The sequence below is a fragment of the Serinus canaria genome, chromosome 2, assembly GCF_022539315.1.
Source record: "Serinus canaria isolate serCan28SL12 chromosome 2, serCan2020, whole genome shotgun sequence".
Lineage (NCBI taxonomy): Eukaryota > Metazoa > Chordata > Aves > Passeriformes > Fringillidae > Serinus > Serinus canaria.
The window spans coordinates 31,782,230-31,801,437 of record NC_066315.1 but is presented as its reverse complement, the minus strand read 5'-3'; the positions used below and the strand labels follow the sequence as shown (position 1 = coordinate 31,801,437).

The window sequence follows — 19,208 nt, the reverse complement described above, 5'->3', positions numbered from 1 at the left end:
GCTTGTAGTTGGACCACTGCTTAGGAGCATCATGCAACTGAGTTTTTGAGTTTTTTTTCCCCTTAGGACCTGACTGCAGCCCTTCAGCTCACATAAGGACTCGCATTTAGCAGTGCCTTATTCCCATGAGCGGTTCCTTTCTTCTTAGTAATAGAGAAAGCAGAAATAATCCTACTCTCAGCAGTTTTGGGATTACAGGCAAAAAATTGTGTTCCTTGATGTATGACTGTGTAGGGATATTAATCTTTTCCCTGATGCCTGTTGTCTGTCATCTCTGTGTTACCAGCACTGTCCTTTTGACCCCTCTACAAGGATAACTTGTTATTAACGTTGCCTTTGCTGCGGATGCTCAGCATGCAGATGACAGCACAACAGTTTTTCTAAAAGGGCTTGGTCTGTGCATTATCAGACACAGTATTCAAAACTGGCTTCAGGAACAAAGGATTTTGATTTTTTTTCCCCATGTTGTGGCTTGTGCCCATTTTATCACCATTTGTGTAGCTGATAAATTCAGAGGAGGTTGTGCTAAGCTGAATGCTGTTGTGCTTCTGTCAGACTGATAGCTCAGTGTGAGACCACTAGGAAGTTTTGGTACAATGCCTGGGTGCTTTTTCCTGAAGGGAGGTTGTGGTTGAAAATTTAGAGTATTTTACAAACTGGTCAGAAATCCCTGAGAAAACAAAATCACTGTGTGAGGCATTTTAATGTCATTAGTCAATTTCTACCAGTATACTGTGATTAGCCCACATTTATTAAAGGATTTAACAACTGCAGGGGAAAACAAAATATTAGAGCACAGAGAACTGGGGAAAAGATCATAACATCACAAAAAATAATAAAATGCACTATGTACATCCTGTGAGCTGTATTTTGTAGTGAAATGAAATAACATGGCCTTAAGTTTTTTTTTATGGTTAAGAATTGTCATATGACAAACTTCTGTTGATGGTCATGCAGTCCTTTTTCCCTTGATACTTGGAAAAAACAGTGATCTTGCAACTTCAAAACAAGCAGTCCCATTGAAAACGTTTCATGTTTTGCTATTTTAAATTGAGGTAGAGTAGTAACTATTTTTTTATTTTCATCTTTCTGAAATAAAGAGCGGACAACAACTGCAGAAAAAATACTGGTCTCCTCCTTACATAGGGGTTGAGCTTTACTGGTGACTTTGAAAGCTTTTCTCCTGTGGTAGTTGAAAGTGAATCAAACATCTTAATACAGATTTGATCTCTCTTGAAACTCTGTGAAATGTGGTAACATATTCTGAGATGGATTATCCACAGAGATCAGAGATATTGTCATCTACCCTCACATTAATTGTGATCTGTTCACTTCCATTTTTTTTTTTCAAATGAAGGGGAATAACCTGCAAAGAATAGAGTAATTTTAGTACATGTTTGTACTTTGGTGACTTTAGATCTAATTTTGCAATTTCCACAATAATATGTTCCAGGGAGAAATACAGGGAAGTGTAAGAAGGTAATCATCTTTTAGTCTTGATAGAAGTTGTCTGAAAGTGTGTCTTAGATCTGTTAACAGAATATGTTTTGTTGTCTTTCTTTTTTTCCCTTTCCCTTTCTTTTATGCTTGCAGTATAAATGTGCCTATATTTTATAGCCAGGACTCACCTCATTGTCTATTATTAGCTCTAGCAAATGTCTCACATTTTAAGACTTCATTTTCCATTGCTTCTAGGAGTTGTTGCATATTTTCTATTTATTCTGAAAGGTGTCTGCATCAGCCTATGTAATTCTATATGAAAAATGCAGCCAACATTGTTCAGAAGCAGCTAAGAGTGAAGTTAGGGGCAAATCCTGTTTCGCTATATCAACAAAAAAAAAAAAAAGGCAGTAGTTCTCTGAAAAGCTCTTATGCCCTTATTATTCTGAGGTGGGATCTGAAATTCCTTTGTGGTTTTTTTGCCATCTTCATAAATATTTGCCCAAATATGACCTGAGTTAGAGGCCAAAAAATGCAGTTTGTACAAGCTCTGTAAAGAGTTGCTAGAGCTCTGGAGGTTAATATTTGAAGGCTCTGGAAGCTCCAGGCATGCTTCAGCCTGAGCTGTGAAGGGTTTTCTGTACAGCTGCAGCTCCTGGCTGTTACAACCAGAATGTGCTTGTAGGATGTAGTGAGCCAGGATGGAGATTTAACTCTGTCACTTTTGGTATGTCCAACCTAGTTCTCAGTGGGCAGGTTTGCAGACCTCAATGCCACACTGCAAAGGCCTTTTGTGTTTGATTGGGCCCAGTCTGCAAGTTAAGTCTCAACATAAGCTGAATGAGGAAGAGATGTAGGGATGGAGCAGGACAGAGTGGAAAAAAAAATGCTCTATTCAAAGGAACTACATTAGATAATACAAAGATTACCAGTCAGTGTTTCTCAGTTTTTTGACATGACTTTTCTGTCTTTTTCATGTTCTTGTAATTCTTATTTTGTATGGATAGTATATACCAGAGATATTATAAAATTCAAGCAAAAAGACACCTGCCCAGCAAAACAGTCAGTCTTTGGAAATGAGGATCTTGTTATTTTGTGGCTTTTGTCAGGCTCTGTCACCAGTTTGAGAACTTTCCCTACTTGGGCAGTCAAAGCTTCTCTACACTTGTTCTTCTGACCCCACTTCCTGACTCTGCTGTTGTGTTTCACACTGCTTGGATATGTTCCTGTGGGCACAGGGAAGCTCCTTAAATTCACTGAGGGGAGCAGTCTCCTCTTCAGAACACAAACAGCCCCTGGGAATCCTCTATGTATGCCTTTTCCCATACCTCTCAAGGGCATGACCTGGCACCAGCATCAAAAGACATAGAGGCAGGAGTGATTGACCTTATCTGATTGTGTTGAGTCAGTTTTACCAAATTATGCTAGGAAAACAAAATGTTCCTGCCCTCCATAACTTCTAGAAGAGGCAATTTCTTTGTCATTTAATGTGTTTTTGGAGCAGATAATCTGTGCAGAGTTTGCTTTGTTGCATGTTGCCCAAAGAAGATTCTCTTTGCCTTTGCTTAGTTGTTTGGCAGCAGGAAAATCTGCCTGGATTTTCCATGCTCCACTAAGTTTATAGATGCCTTATAGGTTATCTCTTAGGTCCTGCATTATTTTACCCACTGAAACCTGCAGTGTGTGAATCTGCTTGGCTTTGGTATTGGCTGGGGTAGCTCTAGGTCTGACTCCTTTTTAAAAAAAGCAGTTGAAGAGATGTTGGACAAAAGTTCTGTCATTGGGAATGCATAGTGCATTGTTGGTCAGGGATGTTCCAGCATAACAGGCACTTCAGTAATGGGTAACATAGATACAGGAATTAATCTTTGCATAGTTATCCTGCCCTGGAGGAATTATGTGAACATAGATTTTCTTTTCAGTGAAGCAGGCTTCTGAATATACTGTCTGTTGCAGAGCATAATATTTTTTTTCTGGTAGAAAGCTGGTGGAAAGCAGAGCAGCTTTTAAATGCTATTTCTAGCAGTGGAGGTTTCTCACAGGAAGAGAGGAGGCAGTGCATTCTGGGTGTTGGATCCTTTTTCAATTAATTAAAAGGCCAAACTCAGGAATGCAAAGAACACAGAAATATCCCTGATACCAAAGTTACCAGTTGCTTTGGCCAGAGATTGGGTTTTTCCCTGCCAATTGCAAATAACCCAGAAACCTAATGGCTTCCATAAGGAAGCCAGGCCACAGTGGCTGTTTTCAACAATGCCATAGGTTCCTTCTGCTTCCTTCTTCCTCTGTGCTAATTCAGGGGGTCATATTCCTGCTCATGCAAAGTGTAACTCACAAGTTGAGGCCCGCTAAGCAATGACTTCCAGCTGTTTCATTCCTATAAGCATATAAATATTTATACCACCCCAGGGTTCCTTTCATGCTGAAAATAAAGGTAGCACTTGTCTGCTGTTAAAATATATTACCCAGGAGATAAATGGCTTACCTCAGTATTAGGAAGATGGATGAGAGGAGTGGAAAATTGGCTATAATATTGGTTGGAAGATCCACTGAGTCCAGAGAACCTTGCTGTTTACTTGAAACTCCTGCTGGGAGCTGACATCGAGGTTGATAGTGCTGTGTTTAGCTATCAAGAGATGATTAATTAAAAGCTGTAATAAATGTGAAATATAGTGGCTGACAGATGCAGAGCTAGCTAAATTTCCTTGTGATGGGTAATGTGCACCATGGATTGATTATATCATCCTAACAGGATGTGAATGGTGCTTTTGAAGGTACAGATGAGAGAGGGAGAGTGCACATAAGGCCACATGTAAAGTGAGAGGGGAGTGTACCTCTGTGGCATTTTGGTGCTCTAGTCCTTTCTGTCCCACCTCAAATCCAAATGTACTCTGATCAAGGCTGCTGGGAGTAATTTCCTACCCACTGCCCTGGAGCAAAATAAATATCAGGTAGGCAGTGTGAGGGGCTCAAATCCAGGTGCCAGTGAAGCATCACCCAGGTGAACTGTGGGTGCTCTGGTGGCCTCTCTGCCCCAATCCTTCTGCCTGGCCATAAAATGAGATTTGGTGATGCTGTGCCTCTGTTTCCCTGCATGGCCGGCACGGGTTTCAAGGGCTGTGTGAAGGTCTGCAAAACTGCTGGAAGGCTTCGCTGGTAATTGGAAGCGTGATGAGAACGTCTCTTGAGTCAGTCTGCTGACTCTCAGGGACTCGGTCAGGGTGCTGCCTTGCCCTTCAGTACACTGCTGCTGTCACTGGGGGGCCCCTTGCAAACTCCTCATCTGTCACTGGCTTTAGACGGAGCATGCTGAGAGCAGCCCGGTTTTCTTCCAGCAAGAATTATTTCACGGACCATTCCAGGTTCTGGTAAATGAAGCGTGCCTTGATGTCATTTTAGAGTAATATCTGTATTGAAATCGGAACTTGTGAAAATATGTAGAACTTGCCTATGTGCTTTGCTTTGTTCAGGTTAATTGTTGTGGCTTGTTGTATGATTAAAGGGCCTGACTGAACACAAAAATATGTCATGTGTAAGTGGAGGTTTAATGAAATAGTAATTCTTCTCTTAAAGTGAGATTGTTTTTGATATAAGATAGCAAAATAAAGAAATTCTCTATTCCTCTCCTTTTTTGGGGTAAACATTTATTATAGATAATGAAAATCCAACTTGAACCCAACTGGCCTTAGTTTTGCCCTTCTTTGATAAAATAGATTGATTTTTCTGTTCCTTGAAATTTCCAAAATAGGCAAGAACAAGAGGAAGAGTCTTATGAAAATCTTACCATTGGGGCACTTTATGCTGTAAATTTGCAAACACCTGCACCAAAGGTTTTTTGAAAATACCTCTGCCTAGTGAGATGCTGAAGGGGAAACACTGTCTTCCACACCAAGCATTGTTAATGTCCTTTCAGTATGAAAGAGCTTTCATCCTCCCAGTGCTCCCTGTTGACTTGCTGCCAGCTGCTCATGTATGTAATGTATATGGGTGTGCTTAAAATCCATTCCCATCTATGAGGAAATAGATGGCTTGTACAAATACAGCACCATACATCACATACATTCTCCATATGTGCAGCAGTTTGGAATGTCAGTGAGCACAGGGAAATGGGGATCGGGGCTATTTTAGAGGATGGAAATGCCAGAGAAGAGACAGAGAAATGGAGCAATTTATTTGTTTGGATAAATCTCCCTTTTACTGAATTGCTTTAATGCTGTGCCTGTTCTTCCTCTCCATCTCTTTTGCTGCTTCTTTCATTGCAGTTTTTCAAATATGCAGGCAACAAAAAACCACGGCCAGTGAAATGGAAGATTACAATTATGCATCAGTATTCCTGTAACGTGGCTGCTCAATAATGTCTCCTGGGAGTGTTACAATGAATATCTGACATTAATTGGCTCAGTACCTGTATATCTGACCTTGCAGAAATTTAATAGATCAATTCTACATGTTCTTTACTGATAAGGAAAACTTCTTCAGGGCAGGGGCTGCATCTTTGGGCATGCCTGCACCACAGTGACAACCAGAAGTAGTAGTCAGATTCACTGGGTCTCAGAATAAAAAATAAAATAACAGAAAGAGGAATCATGAAGTGTTTTTCTCCCTTGTTTTGCCAAGGTAGCTCTGTTCCCTAACAATTTCTAACGCATTTGAAGTCTTTTTCACTGCTGGATACTGTACTCTTACGCACAAATGCTGTTTTCCCTTCTTTGAGTACTACATGTACGGCCTTCGTATGTGTGTTTGACATACTGAACAATATAACTGAACCAGGTCAGAATTAGAGGAACAGCACCTACTGGGATGTACTTGCTTTGAAACAGCTGCCTCTTTTGTGTCGCTCACTCTGCGGTGACTGAATGTGCCAGGAGGATCTCGCAGGGGGCTGCGCGCCGCTCTCCGGCAGCCGCCGCGTTTCAATGCGCCCTGCTCAGTCAGCAGCCAGCCCTCATCTCCCGCTCTGCTCAGTCAGCTGCCTTCGGCTGCGCCGGGGATGTGGGCTGCGTGTGCTCAAATGGACCATGGCTCACCTCCGTTTCAGGGAGCGGGGAGGGAGAAAGTCGGTGTACAAAGCGCAGCTTAGCCAAAATTCTCGCACAAGGCCGTCACTGGGCTGAACTCTCTGTGGGGGGTTGTTTGTTTCCCAAGTTAAAAAGTTGTTGAAAAGAAGGGAGAGCCGTACACGGAGTATTTTAGGAGATGCTCAGAGGTACACATGACATGCCTGCTCCACTGTTTGTATTGCCTTTACTGAAGTACAGGAGAGAAGGTTTACAGAAGGTGTATTCTGCCTCTCTATTACTGGCGTGCTCGGGAGCACTTGCCGCTTTCAGATTATTGTTACCTGTCCCCTGCTTTGTTCCACTGTATGGGAATTAAACAAGCCATCACCTTGGGGACACTGAAACCCGCATATTCAAAGCCCCACTCCCACCGGCTTCTGTGAATTAATATCCAACACACGGAGCCCAGTGCTTCTCACAAAGGGAGCCCGTTCCGCCTCCCTGTCCCGGGGTGCAAAGAGCCCCCTCCCCACTTTAAGCCTCCGGCGGCGGCCCCCCGGGCGGCGGGATGGCAGCCCCAGCCCCGAGCCCGGCGGGCACTGACCGCTCTCTCTCTGTCCCTCTCCCCCTGCGCACGGAAGGTGGACGATGGAGGCAGCGGCGAGCGGGCGCGGGAGGCGGCCGGCGCGGCGCTGGTGCTGCGGAAGGTGTGGTCACGCAGCCCGGCCCCCGAGCGGCGCGGGAGGTAAGGCTTCCGCGGCTCCGGGCGTGCGGGGCTGGGCCGGCCGGGCCGGGCTCGGCGGCGGCTGCGGCGGGCGGGGCGGCGGCCCGCGGCCCCGGCAGGGCGATGGCCCCCGGGGGGGGAGCTTAGGGGCCGGGCGGCGGCGCGCAGGGAGCGGGGCGCCATGGGCAGCGGCAGGGTGCGGGTGCCCGAGGCGCTGGCGGGCCGCGGCGGGGAGCGGCCGCTGCCCACCTTCGACGTGCCTTACTTCAAGTACATCGACGAGGAGGACGAGGAGGATGAGTGGAGCAGCCGCTCGCAGTCCTCCACCGAGGATGACTCCGGGGACTCTCTGCTTTCCGACAGATACGTGGTGGTGTCGGGGACGCCGGAGAAGATTTTGGAGCATCTCCTCAGCGACCTGCACCTGGAAGCCGCCCAGGACAAAGAGACGGGTAAGGAGCGTGTCTGGCGGGGGGGAGAGGTGCCGGTCCCGGTGCCGGCAGAGCGGCGCGGGGATCGCTCCCGGGCACCCCTGGCCGAAAGCCGCCGCCAGCTGGGCGTGCAGCCGGGGCGATGCGGGAGGAATCCCCGAGTGTGGTGCGGCGGCCGGGCGGTGGCGGAGCGGCACCCGCCCCGGGGCAGGAGCGCCGGCGGTAGCGGAGCCGCTCGGCAGCAACTTGAATCGGTTTACCTTCGGCTGTGGTTGCCGCTGGTGTAGCGCAGGCTGCGGCGGGCTTTGTACAGCACCGTCTCTCTAAACAGGGCTGCCATCCCTCGTAGCCTGCAGCTGTTCCTGTATCCATCCGGATGCTTGCAGTGCACCTCACCTCCTGGCCAGCTACCCGATTTGCCACCACCTCAGTACTTTGACACATTTGTTTCACAGAAACAGCTTATAAATTTCCTCATAGCCCGGGGCACACCGTATCGCCCAGTGCTCTACTTGTTTGTCTTCAGCCAGAGATATTTCATTCCAGCCTAGAGCAATTTTATGTGAATCGGGCTACTTGATATGCATGCAGTTTAATTTCCAGCTGGATCTCTTGGATATATGCACAGTTTGCTGTTACCAAGAGCTCATGGAGTAGTTTATCAGAAGTGCCTGTAACCTGCAATTCATAGATGCTTTTAATGGAAGCAGCCAGGCTGGTGTGACTTTCGGAGGTCCTGAATACTGAAGAGGAGGGTAGGTGGCTGCCAATGGCACAGGGTATTTGGTCATCCCCAACAGGGTTAAAATGCATACTCCTGATGCCTGTATATATCTTTCTCTACAAATGAGATTATTGAGAATAAACACACTTTAATCCTTTTAAACGTTTGAAAATATAAATAACATCTGTGATCCCCAGAGGAATGTCTCAGAACAAGTCATTAGTTTAATGTGGGACAATAGGCATATTCCTAGTGCTGATGTGTCAGTGCCCCAAAGAAACACACAGAGTGTCTGCCAGTGATATTATTACAGTGTTCCTAGTGCTGCTTTTGTCTGCCTAGACATTAATATTTAGTGCAGAGAGAGGCTGTGGTTGTTTCCTTCCACAGATGTACTAGGCTAGTTATGGGTGTAATTCACTTGAACCAGCTCGTTGGCAGTGTATCTTTCTTGGCCTTTTAAGGTCAAATATTGGAATAGAATAAGTTTTCTCATTAATGTTTATCACATGAAGATTGGGGAACGTCAGCTGCCAGTCTTTATAGTCTGCTTCACCTTATTTTATAAGCTCACAATCTTGCTGGAAAACAATGATACTTTCAGTAGTGATATGCATTATATTTTGGTGTTTGAAAAAGCAAAGCACTCCTTATGTAAAGCGTTAGATGCTGTATACATCCTCCCATGTACTACCTCTTTTTTTTAATCTCTTTACTCTCTCTCCCTCACATCACAGAGAGGCTGTTCCTAAGCCTCGTCTTTTTGTTGAACAGAGGGGCTGGTAAACTGTCCTCAAAGCAAATGTTAAGCCATTACTTGCTTGGTTGTTAGCAGATGGTAAAGTATTTAAAGGTTGATTAGCTTCTCCTCACCTCTGCCTTATCCTAGCTCCTTTGGAAAGAAACAATTAAGCTCTGCCCTGTAGCCAGGGTTAACTGGATCCCAGGGGCAGAACAAAGTAGCTGTGCCTTTGGTTTTTTGCCATCACACAGATGTGTGCTAAACTTGCCCAGCAGCCCTCCACTCCCTCGAGGATAGCTCCTCAGATACCATTTTCTTCTGACTTTATCAATGTGGTAATACAGAACTTCATCAAAATGAAAGACTTTAGGAGTTTTGTTTCCCAGTGGTTTATGAGGGGGATGCCCCATAATGGTTTTTCCCAGCTTCTTTTGCAGACTCAGTTGCCTTTGGCAGGAGGAAGTATGGAATGTTGATTGTGCACATGTACAGTTTTGTGTGTGTACCTGAAGGCATCCTTCTGCAGTTTGGGTATTGGATTTGCTGGGTTTTGTATTTTTTTCTAGTGCCAATCTGGCCCATCTCAGAGAATGATCAAGTTTCAGAGCCCCGCAGGCTTGTGTTTTAGCAGGCATAGCTTCACAGAACATAAAAGGACAATGTTGTTGTACCCAGCTGCTGCTCCTGCTGTCTGTCTGCCAGGTCCAGGATGACTCCTGTGGCCTCTTGCTTTCCCTGCAGCCCCCAATGCAGTTGCCTTATTTGTGTCTGTAAAGAACAAGAGAAAGGGCTGTTCTTACATTCGAAGGTGCACAGGGGGCTGTTGTTCTGTTTGACCCTTTGCACTGCTTCCCAAGGAGGGATGCTCTGCATGTTTTCATTCCCACCCTTTGGATACCAAATCATTACTGCAGCCCTCTGTGGCTGTTAACAGAAAAATCTGCTATCCTGGAGCTGGAGTGGTCATGGAACACTGCCTTTTCCAAGCACTGACATGGCTGAATGGTGTGCCATGGATTGCTCCCAGCCAGCCTCCATTTTCTAGCCCAAGTCAGCAGACACCACTTGCACCTGAGAGCCTAAAGCAAATTTTGGGGCTGATCTGGGAAAAATTTTACTGGTCTCCAGGGCTTCCTTCAGCTGCTGCTAAACCTGAAGCAAGACACTTTAGGCGCTCAGCTTAATAAACTGCTATAATGAACAGGTGAGAACCCAACCTGAAGAGTTATCCTAGTGCCTGTGCACTGTTATAGCAGCTGAGGACACCTAAAGAGGACACTGCAATCTGCAAAGCTAGACTAGTCTATTGCTCTGGTGACTTCCATAGGCAGGATGTCTGGGAAGCCTGAGGTTTGTAAGACTCTTTAGGCTTAACTTACTTAGTAATTGTTTAATGACTGAGGGATTTTTGTGATGACCATGTTAGGGAGTATATGTGATTTCTTGGGATATCACCTTAAATTTGGGCTTGCCACTAACAAAGCTTGCCAGCCTTCCATCTCAAAGGGAGGAAGTTTTCATCTCACAGAGGTACTAAAACCTGTAAAGTACCAACCCCCAAGAAGACTGTTTTTGTTTCCTGCCATGGGATGGATGGAAATTTTAAATTTCTGTAACAAAGTAATTTTCTGAGTCATCTCCAAGGTGGTTGGAATCACTGGGGAATGTCTGCTGAGTGTGCATTTTAGAGTGCAATTTGAGGTTTTGAGAACTGAATAGAGAGATACACTTCAAATATGTCAGTATCTAGGTAGAAGATGCAAAACACACCTCCTGGGCTAATCCTCATGAAGGGTGTAGATTTGAACAAGTAATCTTCAAGAGGCCAAATCTAAGCATCTCAGGATCTCTAATCCCTTCCCATTGACTACACCATTTATTTAGAATCATTGTTGTTTTATGTAAAATCTTTATTTCTTGGATGTTAGCAGTATTTCCTTCTCTAGATATTATCCTGATGTCATCTTTGGAGTTTCCTCCAGCTGGTCTCTGTTCAAATATACTGTCTTGCTTTGTGGTGGTAACATTCAACATTTGGCAGCCTCTGGAATGATGTAGTGATCATCACATCCACTGCTACTGCTCCAGACCTGCCTGGATCACTCAGACCATTTCCTTCAGACAATTGGGTCACCTGTCTCAGGCAGCTTAAGAAGAACATTGCTGAAGTAGAACATAATCTCCCCCAGTGCATCTGCTGACACCACATGTCTTTTACCTCCCTAGTACAGGATTCATTTCAGGGGATGAATAGAGAAGAAATTGGTTTGTGGAGGTCTTTGAGAGCAAGAGGCAGAGGGAAGGTGTGATCTGGAGAAAGGAAATAAACCTGGAATGGTATGACTGGCACAACCTGGTGGTGTCAATATTATCTGATGTATCTTTGCAGTGGACTGGGTGAAGGGGATTGTGACAAGGGGGAGGCTTGACAGTTTTGTTAGGCTGTTGCAGATGTTGGGATGGCAAATGATGGAGGGTCTGGAGAAAGATTAAAGGGACAGAAAAAGAGGACAAATCTGAAGGAGAGGCAGAAAAGTGTAAGTATGGTCTGGATTTCTTTGGAGTAGGAAAAGAAAGGAGTAATGACCTTTGTACCTTGCTATGCCACCTTATCTGGGATTGTGCAGGATCCTTGGATTAGTGGGAACTCTCTCCTGTCATACAGAAGCAGTTTTACCTTCAGGATTGTAACATACCACCTTGGAGGGGCCTTCAGACCTTGTCTACTTGTCCTGGAAGTCCTGTGTAGTAAGAGTTACTTTTGTTGAACACGTTCTGTTTCTGCACTGCACCACTGGTGCTGCTGTGCTGTTGGGCAGTGGCACCCTCTGTGGAACTGTATGTGACCTTGGAGGAGAGGGGTACTACCTTGCATGAGCTGACTGTTGTCAGCTGCTAAATGAAGCTGTGAAAAAGGGATACAGCTCTGCTGTTTCTAGATTGTCTTTCGTTTACTATTCCAAGAAAAAAAGGTGTCTGGTTGCTTTTTGATAATGTTTTCTTAGTTATGAAGGATTTATTAGGTTTTTTTGCTCACTGTGCTTTCCACTGATGATTAAAAGGTGTTGAAAAATGTACTTCTGTGACTGCCACTCAGTCAGGGTAAGTGTATCTGATGCATGTGGACTGATGTCAACAAGAATAAATACTTTCCCAACACTTTTTGATCCTACCTTCCAGGTTTAGGATGGAGAAAATAAATGCCTGTTAACTCTTCCTCTTAACAGTCCTTCATCATGAAATGTTATTAGTCATAATTTTGAGGAATTTTGTAAACTTTACCCTGAAGTTTTAGGAAGACTTGGTAAAATAAGTGGGCTAAATGCATATTACTGCCATGCTCATAGGAGGGGAATAAGATTTTAGCTGAGCACATCAATGTAAGAATAACAGAAAAGATAAAAAATACTAATATATAACAGTGTTCAATACGAGAGAACCTGGGGAGGCTCTTGCAGAGGACCATTGCTTTATGCTGTGTGAGTCTAAGCTATCTCTAAATTGGACTGTCAGTAGAAGTAGGTTTAGAATAAATCAATAAAATGAATAGTAACAAATCACCGGGATCAGATGTTACTCCCTGCAGACTTCTAAAGGAACTCTGATATGAAATTGCTGAACTCCTAACAGTGGTGTGTAATCTATCAAATAAAGCAGCTTGAGTGGCAGAGGAAGGTGGAAAATGTGATACCAATTAAAAGAAATGGTTCTATTTGGGGAATGTCTAAGTAATAAGGCTGTCATTTTATCAATACATTATTCTGGCATAAACTGTTGCTGGAGCTGAAAGAAGCAGCTCAGCCTTTCCCAGCCACTCCTGCCACTGTTGCCTCTGTACTTCTACAGTCTGTCATGCGATTGTGTAGCAGACCCAAAGCTGGTCCTATTTGATACTGACCTAGGAAATACTAAATTATTAGTTTCAAGATCCATTCGATCTGTCAGTGACACTAAGTTTGCTCCCCTGACACAGGGAGAGGGTGGCAGGGAGTGAGAGGTGTGCAGATGAGGACAGCAGGAGAGAGGGACTGGTGTCTTTAGCAGCTGGACTTACTTGCTGGATGCAAAATTTCAGCGTGAAGTTATGAATTTGTGCTGGGAAATTGGGTGTCAGTACAGTAGATGCAGAAGGAAGAAGTGCATACAGAAACACACAGAGAAGCAGGAAATGTGGGGTTTATTTTTTCCAGATTGTTCAGATCTTGTGTATCCTGTAGGGCTGTTAAACGTTTAAAAGAGCATGAAGATATCTATGATCTGGTGTGCCTGTTTCTTATATTCATATTTTCAAAATGCTTTTGATAAAGTCCCTTGCCAAAAATCCTGAAAGAAATTTAAAGATCATTTTGATCAGGAAGAAGAAGCTTTTCAGAACTGATAATTACTTAACAGAGAAGATGAAAGGTAGGAGTAAATTATATGTGTTTAAAATGGAGGAAATTCTCTATTGAAGACTGGGATGAAATCTGAGGTAAGAGCATGTGGTTGTATTATTAAATGGTTGAGGGTCTCCTGATAAATAAAGCCATAGTTTCACCTTTGGTGACCATGCAAGATGTTCTTGTATGCCTTAATATCCCCACATCTGACTGCCTGTTTGAGCTGTTGTGCTATATCAGGAACACAAAATTAGTCTCATGAAAGTAGTAAGAATGGGGCAGTGTAGAACTGGGAAAATAAGTTGGGAGCAGGCCCCTCGAACCAGCCCTATGGCTGCTGAAAGATGAAAGGAATAAAATCTGTGTGACTGCAGGACAAAATTGCAGATGGGATCCAAGTTTGAAAAATGCAAAGTAATGTGTTTTTCTACCATGAAGAAGAGGAAATTCTCATTATACATATTCAGCAGAGTGCTGACTTGACTATTATCATGTAGAAAATAGGTCTATGGAGGTAGTGTGGATAGTTCTTGGAAATTTTTGATCAACATTGGTCAAAAAGGAAAGTGGTATTTTGGCTAATTAGGAAAAAAAACCAAGCAAGAGCTGTAGTTATACCACTGTGTAACTGTGAAATGTGGAATGTATAATATGATTCCTTCTTCTCCCCCAGCTCAGGCTAAAAATGAAGTAAAGGGCAGCAAGGGTGATTAGAATTATGGATTAAATACATCTAAGAAAAAATAGTCTAGGTCTGGTCATTGTGGGAAGGCAACTTTTGGTAAAAGAGATACACAGTGATTGACAAGACTATTAATTGTGTAGGGAAGGTGAGACGTAAGGATTGTTCACTGTTCCTCATAATGAGGCAGTGTTTTGTAACACAGCAAAATTATTTGGGTTATAACTGATAAAGAGAAGTGGTTTTACAGTATAATGCACAGCTAAACTGTGGAATTTGTTGTTGTGAGTATTCTGTGCAAGCCAAAATTTGGAAGGGTTAACACAAACTAGGCAAAATCCTGGCAAAAACTCCATCCAACTCTTGCCTGTTCCTGGAAGATAGGAGATTGTGTCTGAGGAAGATAACTCTGTATTTATCTTTTTCTGAGTTCTTTTTTTCTTCTGTTGGGCATCCTTTGTCAAAGATCTGGTTCTTTTTATGGGGATCCTTGCTCTGACCCAGAGTATTGCGTGCAGCACGTTGCAGTTTGGAAAGAACGAATCAGAATCTAAGATTATAGTAAGATAGGTGGGACAACTGAGTGAGTTGTTGGTTCAGTTGGCAGCACAGTGGCACCAGCATGTTCTGCTAAATGGTGTGGTGGAACCTGAAACTGGGACAAGAGAAGCTGGAGCTCTGGGTAGCATGAAACTGGGACCAAGGCTGCCAGCAGTGACACTGGCTTCTCAAATGGGAAGGTCTGACATTCTCTAACTGTAGTTTGCCATGCTAGCCCATCTCCTCTTTTATACTTGGCTTGACCCTGTGCCAAGGAGATTGAGGTAATTTAATAGGAAATATTTTTTCCCCCTTTTGATAGGATTATTTTCTGTCACAGTACAGTAGTGAGCTGAATCAGCTTGCAGAAGGAGCACCATGTCTGGGATTCACTACAGACAGACAGTGTGTCACCTGCTGCTGTGCTGAAGATAATGGGAAATGCCAACGAGGGGAATATGTCTCAGATGCTCTCCAGTGTCAGGAGCTCAGACAGTTTTTTCTGAGAAAAAATGGAGCCTGAAAAGGGTTTATTTGCACTTGGGCACTAAAACCTGTTTGGGCACCCTTTGGAAAGGCCAAGTCTGGGAATGCTCCTCCTGAATTGTCTCACTGTTGTATCCAATGACTGGGAAACTAGAGTCAACATGGGGAACGATCAACACTCTTTAGCATGATCAGGACTCTCTTTGTAGATACAGATGGTATTTTTTCAGTTCATTACTGCAAATACTTTTATGCTGTGAGTACACTTAGCAAGTTGGACCCTTTCAGGGATAGAAAGTAACTGAGGTAGCCATCAAAAATCCACTATTTTTTGTGTGTGTTGGAGTTTCTGTGTGCCCAGGAGCACCAAGGCACTTTGTGCACTGCAGACACTTAAATGCATTATTTTGTACTCAATGCAAGAGTACCTGGTAGAGCCCCCAGTGTTTAATGCTCTGTGTTTGAGTCAAAGTTGCAGAAGAAAAGGCTGCCATTCTATATAACAGCCAATTGAATCATAGTATTGTCAGTTTCTCAGTTATTTTCCCTGTAATTCAGTGATTCATTATTGCCAGTTGTCGCCTTTTGCTATGTGAGAAAGTGATAAGGAGCTGTCCTGAAAGCCTAGTGTGAAACCATTTATTATGAAGATGTGCATTGTAGACAATATCAGGGTTTTTGATGAACTTAGTTGTTTAAGCAGAAAAGAATTGGGAGAATTTTTTTAGGGGTAAAAGTAATTTTCTTTTGACAGTGGGAAAGGCTTCTAAGTCAGAAAATGTTCATTTGTTGTACTGCAAAATAAGCTTGGGTGACAGAAGCATTTTGATGAGGTACCTGGAAGATAAGATGTTTTGACACTGGGAATTTGGTAAGGTTGTTGGAAATGTAACCCTGAAGACATTTAATCAGTTATTTGTTACATCCCTTTTGCTCTCATAACATTGGAACTCTAAGCACTGTAACTATCAAATCAATGGAGCATTTCGGATACATGAAATTATATATTGTAATATATATATATATATAAATAACCAGATGCATTAAGTAGCTGAGATCTGAGATCATAAAGAGACATGTTTGTATATTTGAAAAGCATTTCTACAGAAGTTTTTCCAGAATGGTGCTTTTGATAATTCCTAATTGTCTGGTGATGCCAAGCCAAGAAGTGCATGGAAGGGATAAAAAAATTATTGGAAGACTTTATAAAAATTATTGTATTTTAGTGGTAAAAAGAATAGCAGATGTTGCTTCTTAGGTTCTATCTTAGTCTGAATCCTTTTCTAATCCCTCGAGTGTGGCTGGTCTGTGTCAAACGTAGCAGAAATAACTTGTGTTCCCAGGTCAGAAGGTTCGGACTGAGGGCCACAAAGTTGAAGGGGAAAACTGAGTCACTGCACAGGGGTCATGCTAAAGAAATGTCTCTTATCAAGAGACCTGTCGTCTTAGATATACACCAACCACTTAGGTTGATTCCCTGTCTGGCTCAAATGCTACACAGGAGGTTAAGTTAGTTCCACAGCTGCAGGTCTGGAGATGAAGCTGATCAGGTACCTTCTGTAGCAACTAATGTCATACTGGATCTAGTGAGCCATAAGAACACCAAAACAAGTCAACAGCAGCTTAGCAAAATATCATAGCCAAATTCTGAAATGAATCTAAACCGTGGTAGATCTTGCTGACCTCTGTCTACTGGAGATCCATTCCCCTGCAGAAGTTTCATCAAACCACCAAGAATGTGAAGGGAAAGGATATACTCTACTGCAGAGGTGACACAGCTTTCTAGATCTTCTCAGCCCCCAGATATAGCCCTGCTTCATAGTTTCCCAGAACGTGGCTCACTGAAGCTGACTATAAAACATGTACAATTATCTAAAAAAGTGCTGTTTCTAGTAGGAAAAGTGGGACCTGCTTTTTAAGAGAGTAGTGTAAGAGGAATAGCAACAGATGGTATGTGGGCTGGCAGGTCAGTTAGCTGTGAGAGTAGGAACTGGAGCTGTAAAAATGAAATATCAGTGTTGCTGCTTCTTGTAAAGTTTCCTCACATCCTGTTCTTTCAGCGGGAGCCACAGACTGCCTTGTCCTTCTGGAACCCCAAACATGGGGTCCTTCACCACAGGTCCCCCATTTATTGTTCTCACTGCTTAGTGTTGTACTCCTTTTCTTCCTTCTTAAGGCCTTTTACTGATCAAACCCTGATCTGCAAGCTGTTGAAAAGCTGGGCACTGTCATCCAGGTACTCTCTTCTTTGGCCACACCAAGATTCCCCAGCTGCTGACCTAAATGGGTGCTGGTACACTAATGACTCCTGTGTTGCTATCAGCACCTACCGTGGTGGTTGAGTTGGAGCCTTGTTCTCAGGATACAGCAAAGCATTCCTTCCTGAAAGCAGGATCTGAAAGAGCGACATAAAGCTCTGAAAATCAGATTTTTAAATTTATTTTTCTTTTTTTGAAAAAGGCTTTTATGGAATGGGAGAATTTTTATGTAAGAGTGCTGAAAAGATTAAACTGTACCTTGACATGCTTGCTGTATCTCTTGAGTCCAAGAACACAGCTCACGTGCTGTCTTCAGTTTGAATTCCAGTGCTCCAAGTTGCTATAATACAATGATTTTCCAATGCTCCAAGTTGCTATAATACAATGATTTTCTTGTGAGATTAACATTTTATGAGGAATATAAAGAGCTCCTTCATTTCCCGCCCACAGGGTGGAAGGATGGATTCACTGCAGACCTGTGCTTTGAGGTTGTGTATTAAGAATCTGAAAGAAATCTGTTCTTCAAAGCGGCTTTTTTCCCTCTTGTGAACTAAATTTACTCTCATGCTGTTAATTCCTCCTTCCCCCGCAATCCTTCTTAACATGCCCTGAGTTCAAACAGTTTCACAGAACTATGGAAGTAGAAGCCTTGGTCTTTTTGTGAGCAAGAGTGGGACTGGTTTTGCCTATAGCCAAACTACAGTGATTGTTGCTTTACTAGGCTCCCTGTCACGCTCCCTGTTAGTGCTGTTAGGTGATGCTTGGTTGTGCAGTGTACTGATGCAGTCCTTTTCTTTCCCACTTTACTGCTTTCTGTAAATCCCTGGGCTCAGAGGTCACCCAGGGAGATTAAGAACAAAAAGCCACAACCCAAGACCTATTTGTGAACCATTAATTGGTATAGATTTCTGCCTATTTCCCAGTGAGCTTTTTGTGGGCTCTTAAGACCTCCCTTAATAGCTGGGAACCCTGGGCTGCATTACAGCGTGGAGTGCCTCTGCTTGCTGTGTAGCTGAATAAACACAATTGCTTGAGAAGGTCTGGGGCCTTGGCAAGCTGGTGCCAGCACACTCTGGATTACCAGGTGCAGCAGAGCCAGGCTCTGCCCTGCCCTGACAGCGGCTGCTGCCCTCTCTAGCATGTTCAAGGGGAAGGGAGGAGAAAGAGCAGATGAGACAGCAGCTGCTAAAGGCCAAGCTTGCTGTGTGCTGGAAGAGGTTGGCAGGCTGTTCTGTTGTGGTTTGCGATGTTTTCCTAAGCTTTGATTTTAGTGGGCAAGGGAGAAGATTGACTCTTGGATGTAGAAATAGATGGTTGTAGTAGGAATACTTTTGTGAGAGAGGAGGGGCCTGTCTAAAAAGGAGATAATGGAGCAGAATGCATTGAGCATAAATTCAGAAGCTCTGTGCTTTAACTGCAATTGGTAAGCTCATAATGCAGGCTTTAAATTGCTGCTGCTTTTTTTAGAGGGAAATGTTTGATCCAGTTTGGTATTACTTGGGGTGTATAACATCTTTTATGAGAGTCTATGTAGTTGGCATTGGAGACAGTCCTGCTTGTTTTTTTAGAGTCAATTTTGATGCTTTCAAAGATTGAAATAGGAGTAGAATTACAGCACGTTGACAGCCAAAGGTTTTTCATGAGATGTCAGTTACCCTCATGGAGTCTAGCTGGTGCTGACAGAAAGAGCTTTTCAGAATAGCATCAGTTACTGCAATAAAATACATTACTTGTCCCATCTTCTAGGCAAGGTGAAAAATACTGAAGTGAGCTGCAGCTGTGGCAGCAGCTCACAGCAC

At 43.6% G+C, this 19,208-nt stretch overlaps 1 protein-coding gene across 1 annotated transcript in view; it reads left to right on the top strand.

The window, feature by feature from the left end:
* Positions 1 to 19,208, top strand: part of RAPGEF5 (Rap guanine nucleotide exchange factor 5) — a 155,931-nt gene that overhangs the window by 84,409 nt on the left and 52,314 nt on the right. Inside the window, exons 10-11 of the mRNA XM_030230825.2 lie at positions 7,085 to 7,188; positions 7,531 to 7,619. Of these exons, the coding sequence (XP_030086685.2) occupies positions 7,085 to 7,188; positions 7,531 to 7,619 (193 nt within the window). The remainder of the gene's footprint in view (positions 1 to 7,084; positions 7,189 to 7,530; positions 7,620 to 19,208) is intronic.